General features: G+C 47.2%; 2 protein-coding genes across 9 annotated transcripts in view; one reads left to right on the forward strand and one right to left on the reverse strand.

Annotated features, from left to right (window-relative positions):
* Positions 1 to 1,912: 1,912 nt before the first annotated feature.
* ZFAND2B (zinc finger AN1-type containing 2B) lies at positions 1,913 to 15,022 on the reverse strand. 4 transcript variants are annotated; one of them, XM_081920880.1, is made up of 10 exons: positions 14,889 to 15,022; positions 14,204 to 14,309; positions 10,483 to 10,577; positions 8,674 to 8,805; positions 7,542 to 7,693; positions 7,132 to 7,236; positions 6,301 to 6,376; positions 4,786 to 4,862; positions 4,106 to 4,193; positions 1,913 to 3,285 (listed from the first exon to the last, which is right to left on the reverse strand). In XM_081920880.1, exons 2-10 carry the CDS (start codon positions 14,256 to 14,258, stop codon positions 3,247 to 3,249), a joined length of 819 nt encoding a protein of 272 aa, XP_081777006.1. In that variant the 5' UTR covers positions 14,259 to 14,309; positions 14,889 to 15,022; the 3' UTR covers positions 1,913 to 3,246. The 4 variants fall into 4 exon arrangements, with proteins under 4 accessions (XP_081777006.1, XP_081777008.1, XP_081777005.1 ...); XM_081920882.1 differs by having other exon boundaries at positions 14,820 to 14,934; XM_081920879.1 differs by lacking the exon at positions 14,889 to 15,022 and adding an exon at positions 14,606 to 14,729 and having other exon boundaries at positions 14,204 to 14,312.
* TTLL4 (tubulin tyrosine ligase like 4) overlaps positions 15,003 to 16,389 on the forward strand; it is a 30,392-nt gene continuing 29,005 nt past the window's right edge. For 4 of the 5 annotated variants that reach the window (XR_014170764.1, XM_081920210.1, XM_081920206.1 and 1 more), the window contains exon 1: positions 15,003 to 15,133. The gene's annotated coding sequence lies outside the window, so the exon portion shown is untranslated. The remainder of the gene's footprint in view (positions 15,134 to 16,389) is intronic. The other variant, XM_081920207.1, reaches the window with a different exon arrangement.

The raw sequence follows: 16,389 nt of genomic DNA on the forward strand, positions 1-16,389 counted from the left end.
GGTGGGCTGGATTCAGCTTGGTGCCTACCACGTCCTGAAGGCTTGTTTTAGCTCAAGGTCATTTTCTGTTCTCTAGGCCGATGCCCTAACTATGCTGCAAATGACAGCTGCTGGGACCATATCCCTGCACCCACCTGCTCCATCCTCAGATAACATTCATACGCTGTTATAGTTGCTGTAAAATATCAAAAAGCTTGTTGTTTAATCATTCCTGGCAATTAAAAATATTGAAAAGCTTTATTTAAATTCAATGTTTTATATATATTGGCTAAAATAACTTTAAACAAAAAACTTGAGTTCAAAATAAAAAACTAAAATGTTCAAAGCTTACAACTAAGCTGCATCAAATACAATGGGCCAAATCCAACATTGCACTACAGTGGTACCTTGGGTTAAGAACTTAATTTGTTCTGGAGGTCTGTTCTTAACCTTAAACTGTTCTTAACCTCATAGAATCATAGAGTTGGAAGAGACCACAAGGGCCATCGAGTCCAATCCCCCGCCAAGCAGGAAACACCATCAGAGCACTCCTGACATATGGTTGTCAAGCCTCTGCTTAAAGACCTCCAAAGAAGGAGACTCCTCCACACTCCTTGGCAGCAAATTCCATTGTTCAACACTGTTCACTGTTCCACAATTCAACCTGAAGCACCACTTTAGCTAATGGGGCCTCCTGATGCCGCTGCGCCACCGCTGCACAATTTCTGTTCTCATCCTGAAGCAAAGTTCTTAACCCGAGGTAATATTTCTGGGTTGGCGGAGTCTGTAACCTGAAGCGTATGTAACCTGAGGTACCACTGTATTAAGAATGTTGTCTGTGCAAGTGTATCAGCCTGTCAGATGGAACGATCCCCCCTCCCCCACTGTTCTGGGGGTTCTCCTGACCATCTCCAGAGCCGATTTTTGGAGGCACAGGAAGGGAGTCCCATTGCTGAGAACTTCTGTTGAAGCGTTTCACTAGGTTAATCACACCCACAGAGCTATGTAAGAAAGAAAACCAAACACAGCTGCCACCTGATATTTCAGGTGCACATCTATGTAGAAAACAAATATAAAAATAAAATATTTCATTTATGATTGTGGGCTTCCTACTGGATCCAGGGTTATCTAAGGCATGAGAAGCCAAGAGATGCCATCCTAATCATCCACTGAGCCATTTTCCAACTGCATGCTATCCAACTATCTGAGCTATGCAATGTGTTCAGTTTCAAGTTATGAACATATACAACTCTACCAATGAAAGAGCATTGGGAGCTATTGCCCAAGTCCTGAATGAACCTCATTTTGCCCACTATGAGCCCTTGCTTATGAAATTTTAGAAGGCCCTTGCAGCCTGATCCTATCCATGCCCTTTTGTTCAATTCTAAAATTTTACTTTCAGATCAGCGTGCATCAGCCTTTAGGCAAAACATCTTCCTTAGTATCCATGCATACGTAAAGAGAGAAGAAAAAGAGAGCAAGTCTGGTCTTTCAGCATATAATATTGGTTTGCATGACCAAAGGATTTGAACTAGGCTTTTAGGTTGCATAAAGGCTCTCTTTCACTGCAAATCAATTAATTTTATTTCTTTTGGCAACCGGATAACGTGCATGCTTGTTCTGGAAGTGTATGCATTTCAAAATGGAAACTTGATTAAAAAACAAACAACTAGAAAATGTTGTTACCATAAATCATGACTTAAAAATTGCCTGGCGTGAAGTTAATCCCCCATGGACTAGTCTACACGCTTTGCCGCTACTCCTGAGCAGCACAGGGGGACGGTATACTAGAACTGCTATTCCCACTCCCAAATGCTGAACATCTTCTTAAGAGAAATCCAAACGCCTTCCCACCCACCCACAGCCATCTGGAAAGGATGAACGTATTGTGTGCTCTCCAGAAAAACAAAGAACATGAAAGCAAAGGACAAACTGCTTCTATCTGTGAGTTTATTGGCTCCCACCAGCTTCCCCACAATGCCCTGCCTTCACATCTTTCCTCCCACAACACTGGAGGTGATAATAGCAAAGGCACAGACTGCTGGATGATGAAGTGGCCCCTGCAGAGGGAGGGACTTTAATAATTGCTGCACAGCATACAGCTGAAGCCCAAGGCTGTAAAAAACAGACTTTTCTTTTATACATCTGGTAGAAGACAGTACCTGATCAAAGCATGCATCAGACAGAAGAAAGACATCCATGTGGTCACTGAGGTATGGGTGCAGCTTGGGGCCAGCCAGCCTTGCCAACATGCAGTCTAAGAGAAGCTGGCCGTCTACTGGAAGCAGAGATCTCCCTTCCCTAGCATTACAGGGCAGCCGGTGGACGATCGGTCGGTCAAGGCTGATCTTTGGCAGACGTTCGGAGAAGGGTGCTGGCAGAAAGAGCCTTAGTCAGGAAACACAGAGAAGGGGAGAATCCTGACACGCCTTCTCAGCAGGGAAAGGGATTACGTGGAACAGGCCCCAGGGATCTCGTCCTTTGCTGGCTGTGACTATCACGAATCCCGCCTCTTCCTGGAGGACTTGGGCGTTGCATTGTGCTTCCCATGATTTGAATGTCCCTGCTGTTGCTTCTGAGGCAGCAGCAGTATTTGACAGAGAAACTGTGCAACAGCAGCTTTAGAAAGACATCTCCCCACCCACAGCTTCCCCTAAACAGATAGGTAGCAAGAGGAAGCCCAGCAGCACCAAGAATAAGGTGGGGAGAAAGCTCTCTACAAAGCGTTTAGCACCACCTACTGTCCAGCTTTGGGACTGCCACAGGCTAAGAGAGTGGGGGCCTCTCTTTCAAACTCCCCACAGCTGTAGGACCTTCCCCTACACAGCTGACAGTTTGAGGTTTAACCCGACTGATGCCAATGCTGCCGGCCACTCCACTCCACTCCCCCTTTCCACTGCTGTGGCCTACGCCAGCCACGGCTCTGGTGGAAAGACTGGGAACCCTACCCCAGGGCTACCACTTGCTCCATCCAGCAGGAGAAATACTGCCAGCTACCCCAGAAGGTGTCTGATGGTCACAGTGCAAGGTGACAACAGCTGTGTATCAATGAGAGAGAGAGAGAGAAAGAGAGAAAGAGAGAAAGAGAGAGAGAGAGAGAGAGAGAGAGAGAGGGGGGGGGGACGGACTATGAGGACCAGGCAGGGAGTTCAGCCTTTGGTTCATTGTTAGTAGTCCTGAGGGAGCGGCAGAAGGAGGTAACCCAGGTGGGACAGAAGAACCATGGTGACCAGGCACGATCCACGTGCTGATAGCTTCTCATTGTGCTCAGGACAGACAGCAGTTGGAGGGCTTTGTGCTTCGAGCCTAGGAGGACACAAATATGCTGAGGGTAAGAACAGCCAGAGAGGGCAGCACATCCTTCCCTCCCTGCCCAACAAGACTGGACTGGCCATTTTCTACCAGAAGAATCTTACACCACCCCACATGCACAAAGCACACTGTTTTACATTCTATGATTATATATAGAATGATGGTGGGCATTATTCTCGCTCCTGTTTTGTTTTAAGCTGTGAAATCACGTTGTCTAAAACAATACAAATATACCAAACTTGTATGGATATACTTATTGATGATATTATTTCTAATATATATATTAAATGGTTATACTTAATTGTTCACTTGATATTTTGTGAACCACTTTGGCACCGTTTTGAGGGCAAGTGGCATAAAAGCAAGCGGATGACGACAATATATTGCAAGGAGAGAGGGAAAGGGCCATCGTTCTGTAATCCCAACTTGCAAACAGGACTGGTGGCCAAGGGTTAGATTTAAATCTATGTGAAAAAATCTGCAGTGCACAAGTCTGCCTGACCCTTTGGGATACCTGCTTCTCCCCAAGCTGGGCAGGATGATTCAGTGTAGTTAGTTAACCTACTCCTCCCTGCAACTAAAAGCATTTACCAAACCTAGGAGCATCCGGCCTCCAGAGTTCTATGTACAATAAAAGCTGATAGGAAAAGACCCTAAAGGCAGCTGATCTGATTTGGGCTCTAGTTGGTTGGTTTGGCTTTGGACTTCCTTGCTGAGATTGTCCTCTTTTACTCACAAGGAAGTAGATTGACAGAGTCTATGTGCAGGAGGAGGATCAGAAGCGACTTTGTGGGAATCGCCTCATCTTGCTCACCTGTTGCTGCTGCTGCTGCTGCCGCCGGTATTCCTCCTCGCTGGCCGACAGGGCCCGAGCCAGTGCAAGGTCTTCCTCTTCCTGGGCGCTGTTTGAGACACAGGACTGTATGAGTCAGGCATGCTGCACAATTAAGAATCTGTACCTCCAGCAACTTCCTGGCACCTTCCTCCCGAGATAGGGGAGTGATTTATTTTAACAAGAACTTGCATTCCATTTAAATAATAAAAACCTCCAAGCAGAGGTCAGTATGTTGGTGTGCACATAGTGATCTCACCACATTTAGATCTGTATTTAATGCTTTGAGGGCCTAAGCAGCCCAGACGTCTATGCTCTGCCTCCACAGCTGCAGGCAGTAACGCTTCTCAATACCACTTACTGGAAACCACGGAAGGACAGAGTGCTCTCAAGCTCGGGTCCTGCTTGCCAGTTTTCCACAGGCATCTGCTGGACGAGATGGGCCATTGCCCTGATCCTGCAGGTTCTCCTTACACTCAGAGGACTGGAATTGATATCAACAGTCCTCTGGACGCATGAATGTTAACACAGCCTCCTCGCCCCCATTCTCTGCCAGAGAGTCTCCCATATATGCAGATTCCAAGCAGGCAGCCTGGCACAGTGGCGCCAGTAAGATCTTGAAGCCAGCTGATCTCTGCAGGGCTGGCGCAACCGTGCTGTACCTGCGGGGTTGTGGTTGGGTGGGCACTGCCTCTGCTAGGGACATCTCCAAGGCTCGCTGCAGCGCTTCCTCCTCACTCTGAAATACAAAAGCAGATTCAGCCTGCTGTGGAGGAGGCAACAGCCTCAGCAACTTGCAGCTTATAGGTACAGGGCAAAGCATATGCCAAGACCAAACTAAGCCTCCTGATGTATATTGTACCCACGAGGCATAGTTTGGTCAGAATTGAGTATACACTTCCAGAGTGAACACTAAAAACATTACTTCTGGTGAATGAGCCACCACAGCCCCTAGAGGGCCATGAAAATTTGTGCCCCAGACTTTTTAGACTCATCTACCCATGTACTATCAAACCAAAGGGATGCATTGGTTGCAAGGTGTGAATTTTCTTTCAGCTCGTCTACCCCACTGTGGAGGTTTTCACTAGAGGGAGTTTGGGTGGGGGGAAAGGAATTTTTACCAGCTTTCCACTTTCCCCTGCAGTCCCCAATACTGTCTTTCTAACCCTCTGGAGCAGACTTTCTCGAGGCCTAGGGGAAAGGAAGAACTGCAGAAAATCACCTCCCCCACTTCTGGCCTTGGGTGCAGAGTGCCACAGTGGACAAATCTGGACCCAGCCCACCCTGTCCCACCACAGCGACCAGATGCATATTAAACGAAGGACATGAAGAGATATGTCCACTTGTAAGCTGAGACAAGGCTTACAAGTGAAGGCACCCACAAGATAATACATTATTTCTCTCTCCGTTTCCTGACTTCTTGGTTTCATTTGTAATTCGGCTTAAGATTTTCATTCTCACTTTTGAAGCTCTTACTTATTTGCCTCTGCTCCTGATCTGTCCTTGGTTCCCCACTGGATTCCATTCTAAAAACTTATACATGACTCTTCTCCTTGTTACACCCAGGATTTCTTGTCCCAACTACCACCATCCTTTCTCTCTGGCTTCTTTTTAACACTAGAACATTTTTTCCTGCAAATATTCACAGTTTGTTGTTTCTTTGCAAACAAAAACTTCTTAAAATGTATTTCCCCTGTTTCTGCCTGTCAGCTCCACACCACCCTGCATTTGGGTCCTTTAAAACCTATTTGACTTCTAATATTTCTACGTTTATATTCAGGGAAAAACCCCATTTGTGTAACTGACAATGCTGTATACACACACAAACACACACAAACATATATATATCAGAAGTAAGTACCATCAATTTCAATGAGGATTATTCTCAGTGGGTTTAGGATTGCAGTCTTAAAACTGTTACTGTCTTAAATCAGGAAACACACAACTTTGTATTTCTGTCTTATTCCCATTTTTTCCTGCTTAAGACTGCAAGCAGTTTTGCAAGCCATTTGTTTTCTCTCATATTATATATTCTCTCACAGTATATTCTGGAATGTGTTCCTAACAACATATATCCACTTTGCAGCCATTTACCTGGAGAGTGGCATATGTGCAATGGGAAAGGCAACAGCCTGTGTTTAATGGTGAAAATGCCCAGTTTGTTGGCCAGGACTTACCAATCCATTCTGCAGGGCAACCACTGGAGGAGATATGCTTTGTGGCGGAGGAGGTGCTCTTGCCATCTCACTGGCTCTGTGTGCAAACAAAGAAGAGATGTCAACTGTCACTACTTGTGAGGAATGTAAGATGGAGAGGGAAAATCCCCAGGGATGATCCACCAGGGTCAGATTTAAAGCCTTAAGGAGCAGGAAGAAGGCTAAACTGGGATCTGGGTTTGGAACACGCACATACACAGCGATGGTTAACTGGCTAACTTATTTTCGTCCAAGGACCCTTGGGGGCTGTGGGTGCCATGGGTGTGGTCACCCCACACTTTTGCACACCTATACAGGCACACAGGCAGCCCCACCAGCCTATTCATGAAGATGGCAGATGGCTTAACTGGTGGGTGGGTGATTTGCATCCTCATTAGGCAGAGGGGTTTAAATCTCTTTGCCCACCTGAGCACTACGTCTATTTTATTCCCCACCCCACTTTCTCACTGTCAAAATTGGTGGTCTGGGCTGTCGCATGCGGACACAAATTGCTTGGAGGGCCATGAGATGTCTATGGGTTGGGTTGAGCCACTTCCTTTTGAGACATACCTTAAGTGGTAGGGAAGTGTCAGGGATCAAAACTATTACAGGCAGCAATAGTTGTGTCCCACATGTGTGTGACTGTGACAGCGTATTGCGCCGAACCCAGAAGTGACCCCAAACATCACAAAAATGTCACAAAAGGGGGCAGGGGCGGATTGAGGTGTTTGCAGGCTTTTAAAATAGTGTTTCCAATTTGCGTGATTTCACTTAAAGGGTAGGGGACAGTGTAGACTCGGGCAGTTATTGTACCTGCTGGAGGTTGGAAGAGCTGCAGCAGCTCTTGTGGCTCCGTTGCTGGGTGTAGTGCTTGTAGGTGCTTTGGCAGGTTTTTGAGCTCTGGCAATCGCGGCACTCCTGAAATGGGAAACGCAACTCTTGGTAACAGGAGCACCTCTCTCGCCATTGCAGCAAGCCCTTCCCCCTTCCCCTGGGACTAGCAAGAATCCACTCCAGCACTATCCTTTCAGGGACAATGTGAACTGCTGCCCATCAACATCTGGAGGGCCACAGGTCCCCGACTTGTGTGCTGGAACAACCAAGGATGGGGAGGAAAGCACTGTCTCCTGAAGAATGCACACCAGCATTACTGCATGGCTGCAAGCGTGTGTCTGGCACATGCCAGCCGTTCTGCCCAGCCCAGTCCTCTGTCCCGCCTTTACCCTGCCTTGGAGAGGGAATGCCCAGGGCCAGCGCAATCATGATCCAGTGGGTGTCGGTGCTTGAGGCAGAAGTTGCCGTGACACTGGTCACACAGAACCTTCATCATCTCTCGTTGCTTGCAGCCAGGCCTCTGACACTTGTTGGTAAAGATCTAGGCAGATGGACACAGTTGTGATTCAGGACAATTGGCACCCAGGACACACCTGCTTTGTAAATGCATACAAGAGACCTTTGCTCATTGCGAAGTGATCTCTCTGGGGCGCAAGCCTGAGCAGTGTGCATGGAGGTCCTGGACTGCCCAAACTGCAAGCCTCTAACCAATGAGAAGTTACATCCGAATTACGGTAATCCCCAAGAATGGGCCTCCAGATGCTTCTGGACTACAACTCCCATCATTCCTGACCATGGCAATGTTGGCTGGGGTTGATGAGAGTTGCAGTCCAACAATATTTAGAGGGCCACACATTTCCCCCACCCCTGTTTTGAAGCTTGCTCTTCTAACTTGGCTGGCCCCAATTTGGCTTGTAGCCAGCCTGAACTCTGCAGCCAGACTAAACTCAGTAGTGCTACTCGATTTGGATGCACAGCTCATCCGTTATCTCAGCCCTTCAGATACCCTCCAGAGAAAGACCCACAGAAATCCCAAGCTGTGGGTTGCTCACAGCTCTGCCATTGAAAGGACCCCTAACCATCTGGACCTCACTGCATAGGAACATAGCAAGCTGTGTTATATCAAGGTGATTGGTTCATCTAGCTGATTGACTGGCAAAGACTCTGCAGGGTTTGGGACAGGGGTCTCTCCCCGCCTGACCTGGAAATTACAGGTACTTTTTTGTAAGAAAACACACACTCTACCACTGAATAATGGCCCCAAACCTGCTTGTGGAACCCAGAGTCTGCTGGGACACACAATCCAGACTTCAGGGCATATCAGATTTTGTGTGTGTATATGTTTTAATATTATTTTATAAGGAAATTATATTTCTATATGCACAGAATATTTCTATATGCATAGAAAAACACAAAATTGAGGTTGCATCCAACTGTTGTATGTCTACCTATCTGATTCTGATGGACTTAAAGCAACATGTCCCACAAGAGGCAGCAGAGAGGATGGATGCAGCCTCTTACCTTGCGCTTGCGCTGAGCTGGGTCCGATTTGCAGTCCTGGTCAATGTGTGCTCCCACCACAATGTCAGGCATCTCTCCCCGCTTGACAGGGATCGGGATGCTGCAGAGTGGGCACACGGGGACCTGCACATCCTGGGGACAGAACAGACAGAGAGCAGGTTACACAATGGCCCCTGGCCCACTCAATATGAGAGCATACCAGATGCTGCAGGCTCTCCTCATCTCCTAAGGTCTGCTCCTGTTCGTGGTCCCAGAGGGCCATGCCTTCCAAGGAGAGTATTCTGTTCTCCATCCGCCCCACCCCCCACTCTCCATGTTTATTTTCTAACTGACATTCAAAATTCTGTATCTACTGAGTAGGTGCAGTTTTCACTGGCTGTTTGGGGAGATTCTTTTGCCCATTGGGAGTTGGATAGATAGATAAAAAGGTAAAGGTACCCCTGCCCGTACGGACCAGTCGTGTCCGACTCTAGGGTTGTGCACTCATCTCACTCTAGAGGCCGGGAGCCAGCGCTGTCCGAAGACACTTCCGGGTCACATGGTCAGTGTGACGAAGCTGCTCTGGCGAGCCAGCACCACCGCAGCACGCGGAAACGCCGTTTACCTTCCCGCTATAAAGCGGTACCTATTTATCTACTTGCACTTAGGTGGGCAGGAGCTGGGACCGAACGACGGGAGCTCACCCCGCCGCGGAGATTTGAACCGCCGACCATGCGATCGGCAAGTCCTAGGCACTGAGGTTTTACCCACAGCGCCACCCGCGTCCCTGAGATAGATAGATAGAGCTAAGGTAAAAGTAAAGGATCCATTGATGGTTAAGTTCAATCAAAGGTGACTATGGGGTGCAGCACCCATCTCGCCTCAGGCTGAGGGAGCCTGCGTTTGTCCACAGACAGCTTTCCAGATCATGGGGCCAGCATGACTATGCTGTTTACCTTCCTGCTGCAGCAGTACCTATTTATCTACTTGCACTTTTTGGCATGCTTTTGAACTGCTAGGTTGAGAGAGGCTGGGACAGAGCAATGGGAGTTCACCCCATCATGGGGATTTGAACCACCGACCTTCTGATATGCAAGCCCAAGAGGCTCAGTGGTTTAGACCACAGCGCCACCCGCCACACACACACACACACACACACACACACACACACTTCTGAAATCTTCAGAGTTCCCCAAATAATCTATTTTGTCCATCAGTGTCCCTGTTTTGGCTCAATTTCTGTCGGCACTCACCACCTAAGTTCACTATTAAAGAGAGTGAACATTGTCCCATTAAAGTGTAACATCCCATTACAGCCACTAGGAACTACTTGGTTGGCATTGCCCCACGACAGGGCCTGCTCAGTGGTGGGTCTCCACTTGTGGAATGCCCTCCCTGGTGAGGTGTATTTGTTTCTATCATTACTAACCTTCAGAAGGAATTTTTAAATTGTCCTGTTTACTCAGCTATCTGATCCTGAAAGCTACTATTCCTGGCAACACTGAAATCATCGGCTGGGAGAATGTTGATTGTTTCTAAACAGCTTTCATAATGTTTCTAATTATATTCATTTAACGATGTGTTTGCTGCACAGGGAGCCTTTGAACGAATAACTGAAGTAACAACAACAACAAATCAACAGTCAGTCCCAATAAGAAGCACTTCCAGAAAATGCTCAGATTTTGAAAAGAAACAGCTTCCTCAGCAGGACAAATTCCACCCTTTGGCATAGACAAGGTCAGTGTGTTTCATGAACGTGGAGAGGGCATCTACACCTGATGTGTCAGAGTGCCACAAGCGACCAGACTGTCCCCTCCAAGTTTCACTTACCTTCTTGTAAGCCGAAGTGCAGTTGTGATGGGCATAGGCAACGTGGTCAGTGCAAAACAGCTGCTCACAAGCATCACATTTCAGGGGGAGGAAATCTGAGGGGCAGGAAAGGACAATACAATGAAGAGTTGCAGCTGTCTTCTCTGCAGCCCTACACGGGACTTGCTAGGTATCCTTTATTTTAAGCCAAGAACACACTGGATATGCAATCTCCCAAGAGCATAGGGGAAAGGTAAGAAAAGATCTGAGCACAATGACGATGCCATAGTAACTGATGACTAACACAGACTCAAATAGGTATGCAACTAGGAAAATAAGATCCAGGCTACTCCCTTCTGCAGCCCCTGACTGCTGGGCTCAAGTAACAAGCTAATATCCAATTCTCCCCAGGTTTCTTTAAATAAAGAGAACTAGGAAAAAGCTTCTACAAATAGGACAGGGAGAAAGCGCATTTATTTTTGTCTTATCGAGAAACAGAGCCAGAGCCAGATTGCATGGCAGGTGGCTGAGTTGGTAGAGAAAAACCTGGCGTGCAATAAAAGACTGTGGACAACAGCAAAATGTTCTCAAACATTCACACATACACACACCAAGTTCTGCACAGTAGGAGGGCTTCTACTTCAACAAATAATGGGGTGCATGAAGCCCATATCTAATCTTCCTTGGCACAAACAGTGGGACCTGTTTCAAAGCCCATCTGCATAAGAGAGCAGTTTACATTTCATCCTAGCACCCCCAGAAGGATCCCAATCCCTGACCATAAGCAGTTTCTTGCATCAGCATGATGGGGTACAATCCTTTCTGTCTGAAGCATGCAAACACAACTAGTATTTTCTAGCTAAAAAGCACCAGTGTTAATGTTATTATCTGGGATTCCCTGAAGTTAGACAGATTGGTCTTCTTGTATGGGAGAGAGTGGCTGGGTAAGGTAAAAGTGAGGAAACCTGGGACTCTCCAGATGTTGTTTGTCTCCAACCTCCATCCCATCCCCAGTCAGTGAGGCCAATGGTTAGGGGTGGTGTTAAGTAGCAACATATGAGGGACCATCAATTTTCCATTCTTGGCATAAGGGATGTGTTCATAGGAGACAGGTAGCAAAGGAAGGTGCCTTTATATTGAGTCAACCTAGCTCACTGAAGGGCAGCGACTCTCCCAAGAGTTCAGATAGAAGTAATCTTTTGCAGCCATATCGGAAGTTGCCAGGAATCAAACCTGGAACTTTCTGGATATTTATTTAAATAATTTATATACTGCTTAATCATTAGCATTACTAATAAACCATACAAAAAACAAAACAATAAAAATGGATAATAAAACTTAACATAAACCAAAACACTACCTTAAAGTATCTGCTGGGATGAGAAAGTTGCAAACACATGTTTGTAACAGGAGCAGGAAACCAGATTTTAAGAAATTGTATTAAAGTAATTTGGTTTGATTTGTAATAATTTGGAAAAATAATAAAAAATATTTTTTTAAAAAGCAAGTTTGTCGTATGCCTGAAGTTCAGCAAGAAGAATGTCTATCAAATCTCAGTTGGGAGAGAGTTCCATAAGCTTGGATTCACTATAAGGAACCCACAGCTTCTAGTAGTTACGAGACATTCATCTGAACCATGGAAGACAACCAACAGAGACTCCCTGAAAGATTTCAGTGATCAGACAGGGATGTAGGGGACCAGCTAATCCTTAAGATATCCTAGACCCAAGTAGCTAAGGGGCTTGCAAATTAATACAAGAACTGTGCACCTGACCCAGTAACATGTAACAAGCTAGTACACATTTTTAAGCACCAGGGTTATGTTCCTGCCTCCATCAATAGCCCACCCATAGCAGTCTGCAGCAGCTGGAGCTTCTAAACCAAGCTCAAGGGTAGCCCCACAGGTAGTAATCAAGAATTGAGGTTACCAGTGCATGAATTACCACAGCCAGGCTATCCCTATCCAAGAATGGCTATTGTTGATGCACCTGCCATAGCTGGTAAAATGTACTCCTAGCCACTGAGGCAATCTGAAACTCAAGTGACAAAGATGGATCCAGGAGCACCCACAAACCTATTGTTTCAGAGGGAGAGTAACTGGCAAATGACTCATCTCTCAGACACAGGAACCATCTATCCACAGTACCTCCATCTTCCCAGGGTTTAAGCTCAGTTTATTTGCCTTCATCCATTCCACAACTGCATCCAGACAATGTTCCAGACCAAACACAGCCTCTTGTGACTCAGATGTTACAGAGAAACAGAACTGCTCCAAACAGCAGCAGAACCATGCCCTGTGGCACAGCATAAAAGGACTATGGGACAAAGATGCAATCTCTCAGTGCTATTCACTGGACATAGCCCTGTACGCAGGAATGGAGCCAATGTAAAAAGTGCCCCCAACACTCATCCCACCATGCTGTTCCAGGAGGACACTGATCAATGGCTTCAAAAGCCACAGACTGGGAGGCAGAAGCACAGGCGCATTCCACTTGTCCTGCTCTTAATACGGATCATCCATCCAAGTAACCAAGGCTTATTCAGTCCCAAAACTGTGCTGATTCCAACCTGAGATGGATCCTGATCGTCTGCATCCTCTAGGAACTCCAGTTCTGCTCTGCCATCACTCTCTCTGCCACCTTGATCAATAATAAAGCAGCTGCTCTACCACTGAGCTATGGCCTTTCCCTTAAAGGTAGAGCTAATGAAAACAAAAACAAAGACTGTGCAGTGTGCTATGATCATTAGCACTTGCTCAATTTCTTCTGGGAATGAAATTTATGCCATTACTTTAAGCACTGAAGCAACTTGGGACACCAAGATCATTTATAATTTGGAAAATACCATGGGTGCGTCTCCATAGAGATGCACCTACTCACCTGTTAGCTTTTTACCAACACTAACACACCACCTAAATGGAGGCAAGCCCTTTTAACATGCTGTGCTCCACATGTAAAAGAATATGCTGGAGCCATCACGACATGCTATCCAGCTGCAACATACTACCAGCATAACTTGTGCATGATGACAGAAATTATTTCAGAAATTTTCTAGCTAGTTCCTAGAAGTCATCAGTACTTACTAAAACAAGATATGAATTGTTGAGAAAACAGAAGCCCTTGAAAAAATCAGCACAACTCTGCCTGCTAATACTTTCATGAACTACAGCTCCACAACATGCTCAAGGTTCATTTCAGTGGAAAATTTTTGGATAGTGTGCTTAGCTTCAAAGCACATCCCTTGGCTGAAGGGCAAATCAAGAATTTTGATATTCAGCCCCAGAACACACACTTGTAAACAGACGCAGAAAATCCAGGCTCCCACACTCAGTAGTACAACCTGTTATGAAACACCACACTGCTCTTTGTATTGGGGGGTAGAATGGAAGAATTCTGATGACTGTATCTGTGTCACAGCTGCAAACAGAGTTTTGCTTGTCACCCTGTGTTAGTGGCTGTTGTTTACTGCCTACCTTGGCACGGTATTTCGTCCCTCCTCACCCCACGCTACCCGCTTTTACCTTTGTCCACTTAGCTCAGAACTGTTTGCACAAACTTCCAAAGACTCTCCACGATCTGACAGGAGCCTTTCCCAGCCCAGAGTCGAGGGACTGAACATGAGAACTTCTGCCAAACTATAATCCTTCCCAATCCCAGTCCCTTGACCTCAGTTTAGTTCCCCAAGGAGATAGAAACCAGGAAGGGAGTCCATGTGAGGCATGCAGCTAAAGACAGATTCTCACCAAGGCGCTTGCAAGACGGTTCTGAGCAGTGGGCACCTAAATCTGGAAACTCCATGGCGCTGCAACGGGGCTGGAGTCAGCGAGGGATGAGGGGCAATAATCCTACCTGCTGGGGGAAAAACAGGGTTAGAAACTGCGGGATCAGAGCACAGGAGGGAGTTTTCACCAAAGGAGGGAGGAGATGCCGCAGCACCCACGGGGGCAGAGTGAGAAGAAAGAGGAGGAGGAGCTGCAGCACCCATGGGTGCTTCAGCAGCTAACGAAGGGGCGGGGGGCATAGCACCCAAACGGTGTGGAAAGAGAAGGGATAACAGCATTGTCGGCTAAAGCCACGTAGCAGGAAGGAGGAAAAATAACCCATGAAGAAAACAGGAGAAAGCAGGGAGGGGGACAGATCAGTACCAAAAACAGCAGGTAGACTCCGCCTTCTCTGCTGCAAACAAGGAAACCCTGGCTCTTCCCACCCCACCCACTTCCGCTCCTAGGCTCGGTGACGTCATTTTGCAAGGCCCATATGGCCATGCTATGGACATTCGAGAAATTCAATCAGACATTCCTTGTCACTAGCCCCGCCCCGCCCCCCGCCCCCGGGAAGGAGCCCCGTTTGCCTTAGAACTGCGGAATGTTGGGAAATGTAGTAGAACGCTGGACGCGCTTCCTGGAGCCGAAGCCGCCTTCTACTCGCCTAGAAGTGGAATGGCGCGGTGTATGATGGTAGCTGAAGTCACGCGTTGCGTAGTTCCCGCTTTTTCCTTATGCCGGGCAGTTCCGTCAGCGTCCCTCATACGCTTGAGTGAGGGGAGTGGGGCGGGGTGCGCTTGGAGCCGCCGCACGCGGCATTCTGGTCCCGCCTTAGCCGGAAGTGTCTCTATGGTGACGGAGGTTCGGGTTGGGCTAGAGGGGGCCAAGCCACCGCCCGCCTCGGAGCCGGTAAGTGGGGAATGGGGCTCCGTGGCCACCAGCGCCGGGTTACCGCTCGCCTGTCCCTCCCTTCCCGTCTCCCTTCACGAGGGTGTTGGACTCCGCGCCCAGGCGTCCCCGGTCCTGCCCTAGAGCGAGAGTTACGTGCCGGGCTCTTGTTCTCAGGCGCTCACACGAGGCGCGAGACGACACGCGCTCCGGCGACTGAGCTCACTCGAAAGGCTCGCGCCCTCTAGCGCCTTTTCTTTTTGGCCCCAGGCAACGTCGGCACGTGGGGACCGCCAGTCTTCCTCCCCACATCCCCGATGGCTGGTTGGGGAAAGTTATATTTCTTTCTTACTACTTATAGGTTTACGGAATGGGGGTTTGAGAGGAATTCATGTGAGCACAGCCCTTCATCAGGCTTAAGACAGAAAAAACGTGGTCGTGTGAACGCCTGGCCTTGGGGGTTTTTTCCTGGTGAAGCGTTCAATGATTGGTCTTCCATTCCTGTGCAGGTTTTATCTCGAAACATCAGACCCGTGTTTGGAGTTCACAGCCCAATGGTAGACTCGCTCTGCTGGTGAACTAGTTCTACAGTATTCGTGGGTGGGCCAGTTCACGTTACATGTTGGCAAGCATTTTACCGGTGTCTCCATCTTGTCAGCTTTTTGACTGCTAGTTTGATATAATCAGTTGTTTATTTTTATGCTACCGCTTGTCTGTTAATAAAGCGGTATTCTCTCAAAGCACGACCGGTTTTGTCATAGTCATCCCTTGGTCTGTTAGGTCATTACATCACACACACACACACACACACCCTTTAGACAATTGCTGATGGTGTGACCTTGATTCCATTTGCTTATGCTAGCTGCAACATTTAGGGTTTTGAAACAGATGTAGTTCAGTATATTAATGGCCCAATCTCAGAGTTTGAAATGGTGGTGATTCCTGACATGTTCTGCACTCTCTTTCCTGAATAATGTCATCTGTGCAAAACAGCTGAAATAATATGCACCTTTGCTTCCTAGTCAGGTAACTCCTAACAGTTGTGGGTAGTACAACTTGAAGACATTCCATTTTATTGTATTGACTGACATATTGCTTTATTTTGTCATATACCCCTAGTGCGTCATTTAGTAAAATGTAATTCTAAAAACCAAGGTTCCCTTCCTCTGCATTTTCTGTTGTCTTGGACTGTCCCAGTCATTGTCTGTGATGTGTTCAGGATTCAGTTTCTTGCAAGTCAACAGTTACAGAGCTCTGCTCTGATTGCTGTTTTTGTA

Source organism: Podarcis melisellensis (genome assembly GCF_964234715.1).
Source record: "Podarcis melisellensis genome assembly, chromosome: 1".
Taxonomy (NCBI): domain Eukaryota; kingdom Metazoa; phylum Chordata; class Lepidosauria; order Squamata; family Lacertidae; genus Podarcis; species Podarcis melisellensis.

Bases quoted from the DNA above. Each gene is read 5' to 3' on its own strand.
- ZFAND2B (XM_081920880.1), bottom strand. From the start codon at position 14,258: ATGGAGTTTCCAGATTTAGGTGCCCACTGCTCAGAACCGTCTTGCAAG. The intron at 8,806-10,482 runs GTAAGTGAAACT...TTCTGTCCCCAG, and splicing joins GCACTTCGGCTTACAAGAAG to GATGTGCAGGTCCCCGTGTG. The intron at 3,286-4,105 runs GTGAGCAAGATG...GTGTCCTCCTAG, and splicing joins AGCAGCAGCAGCAGCAACAG to GCTCGAAGCACAAAGCCCTC.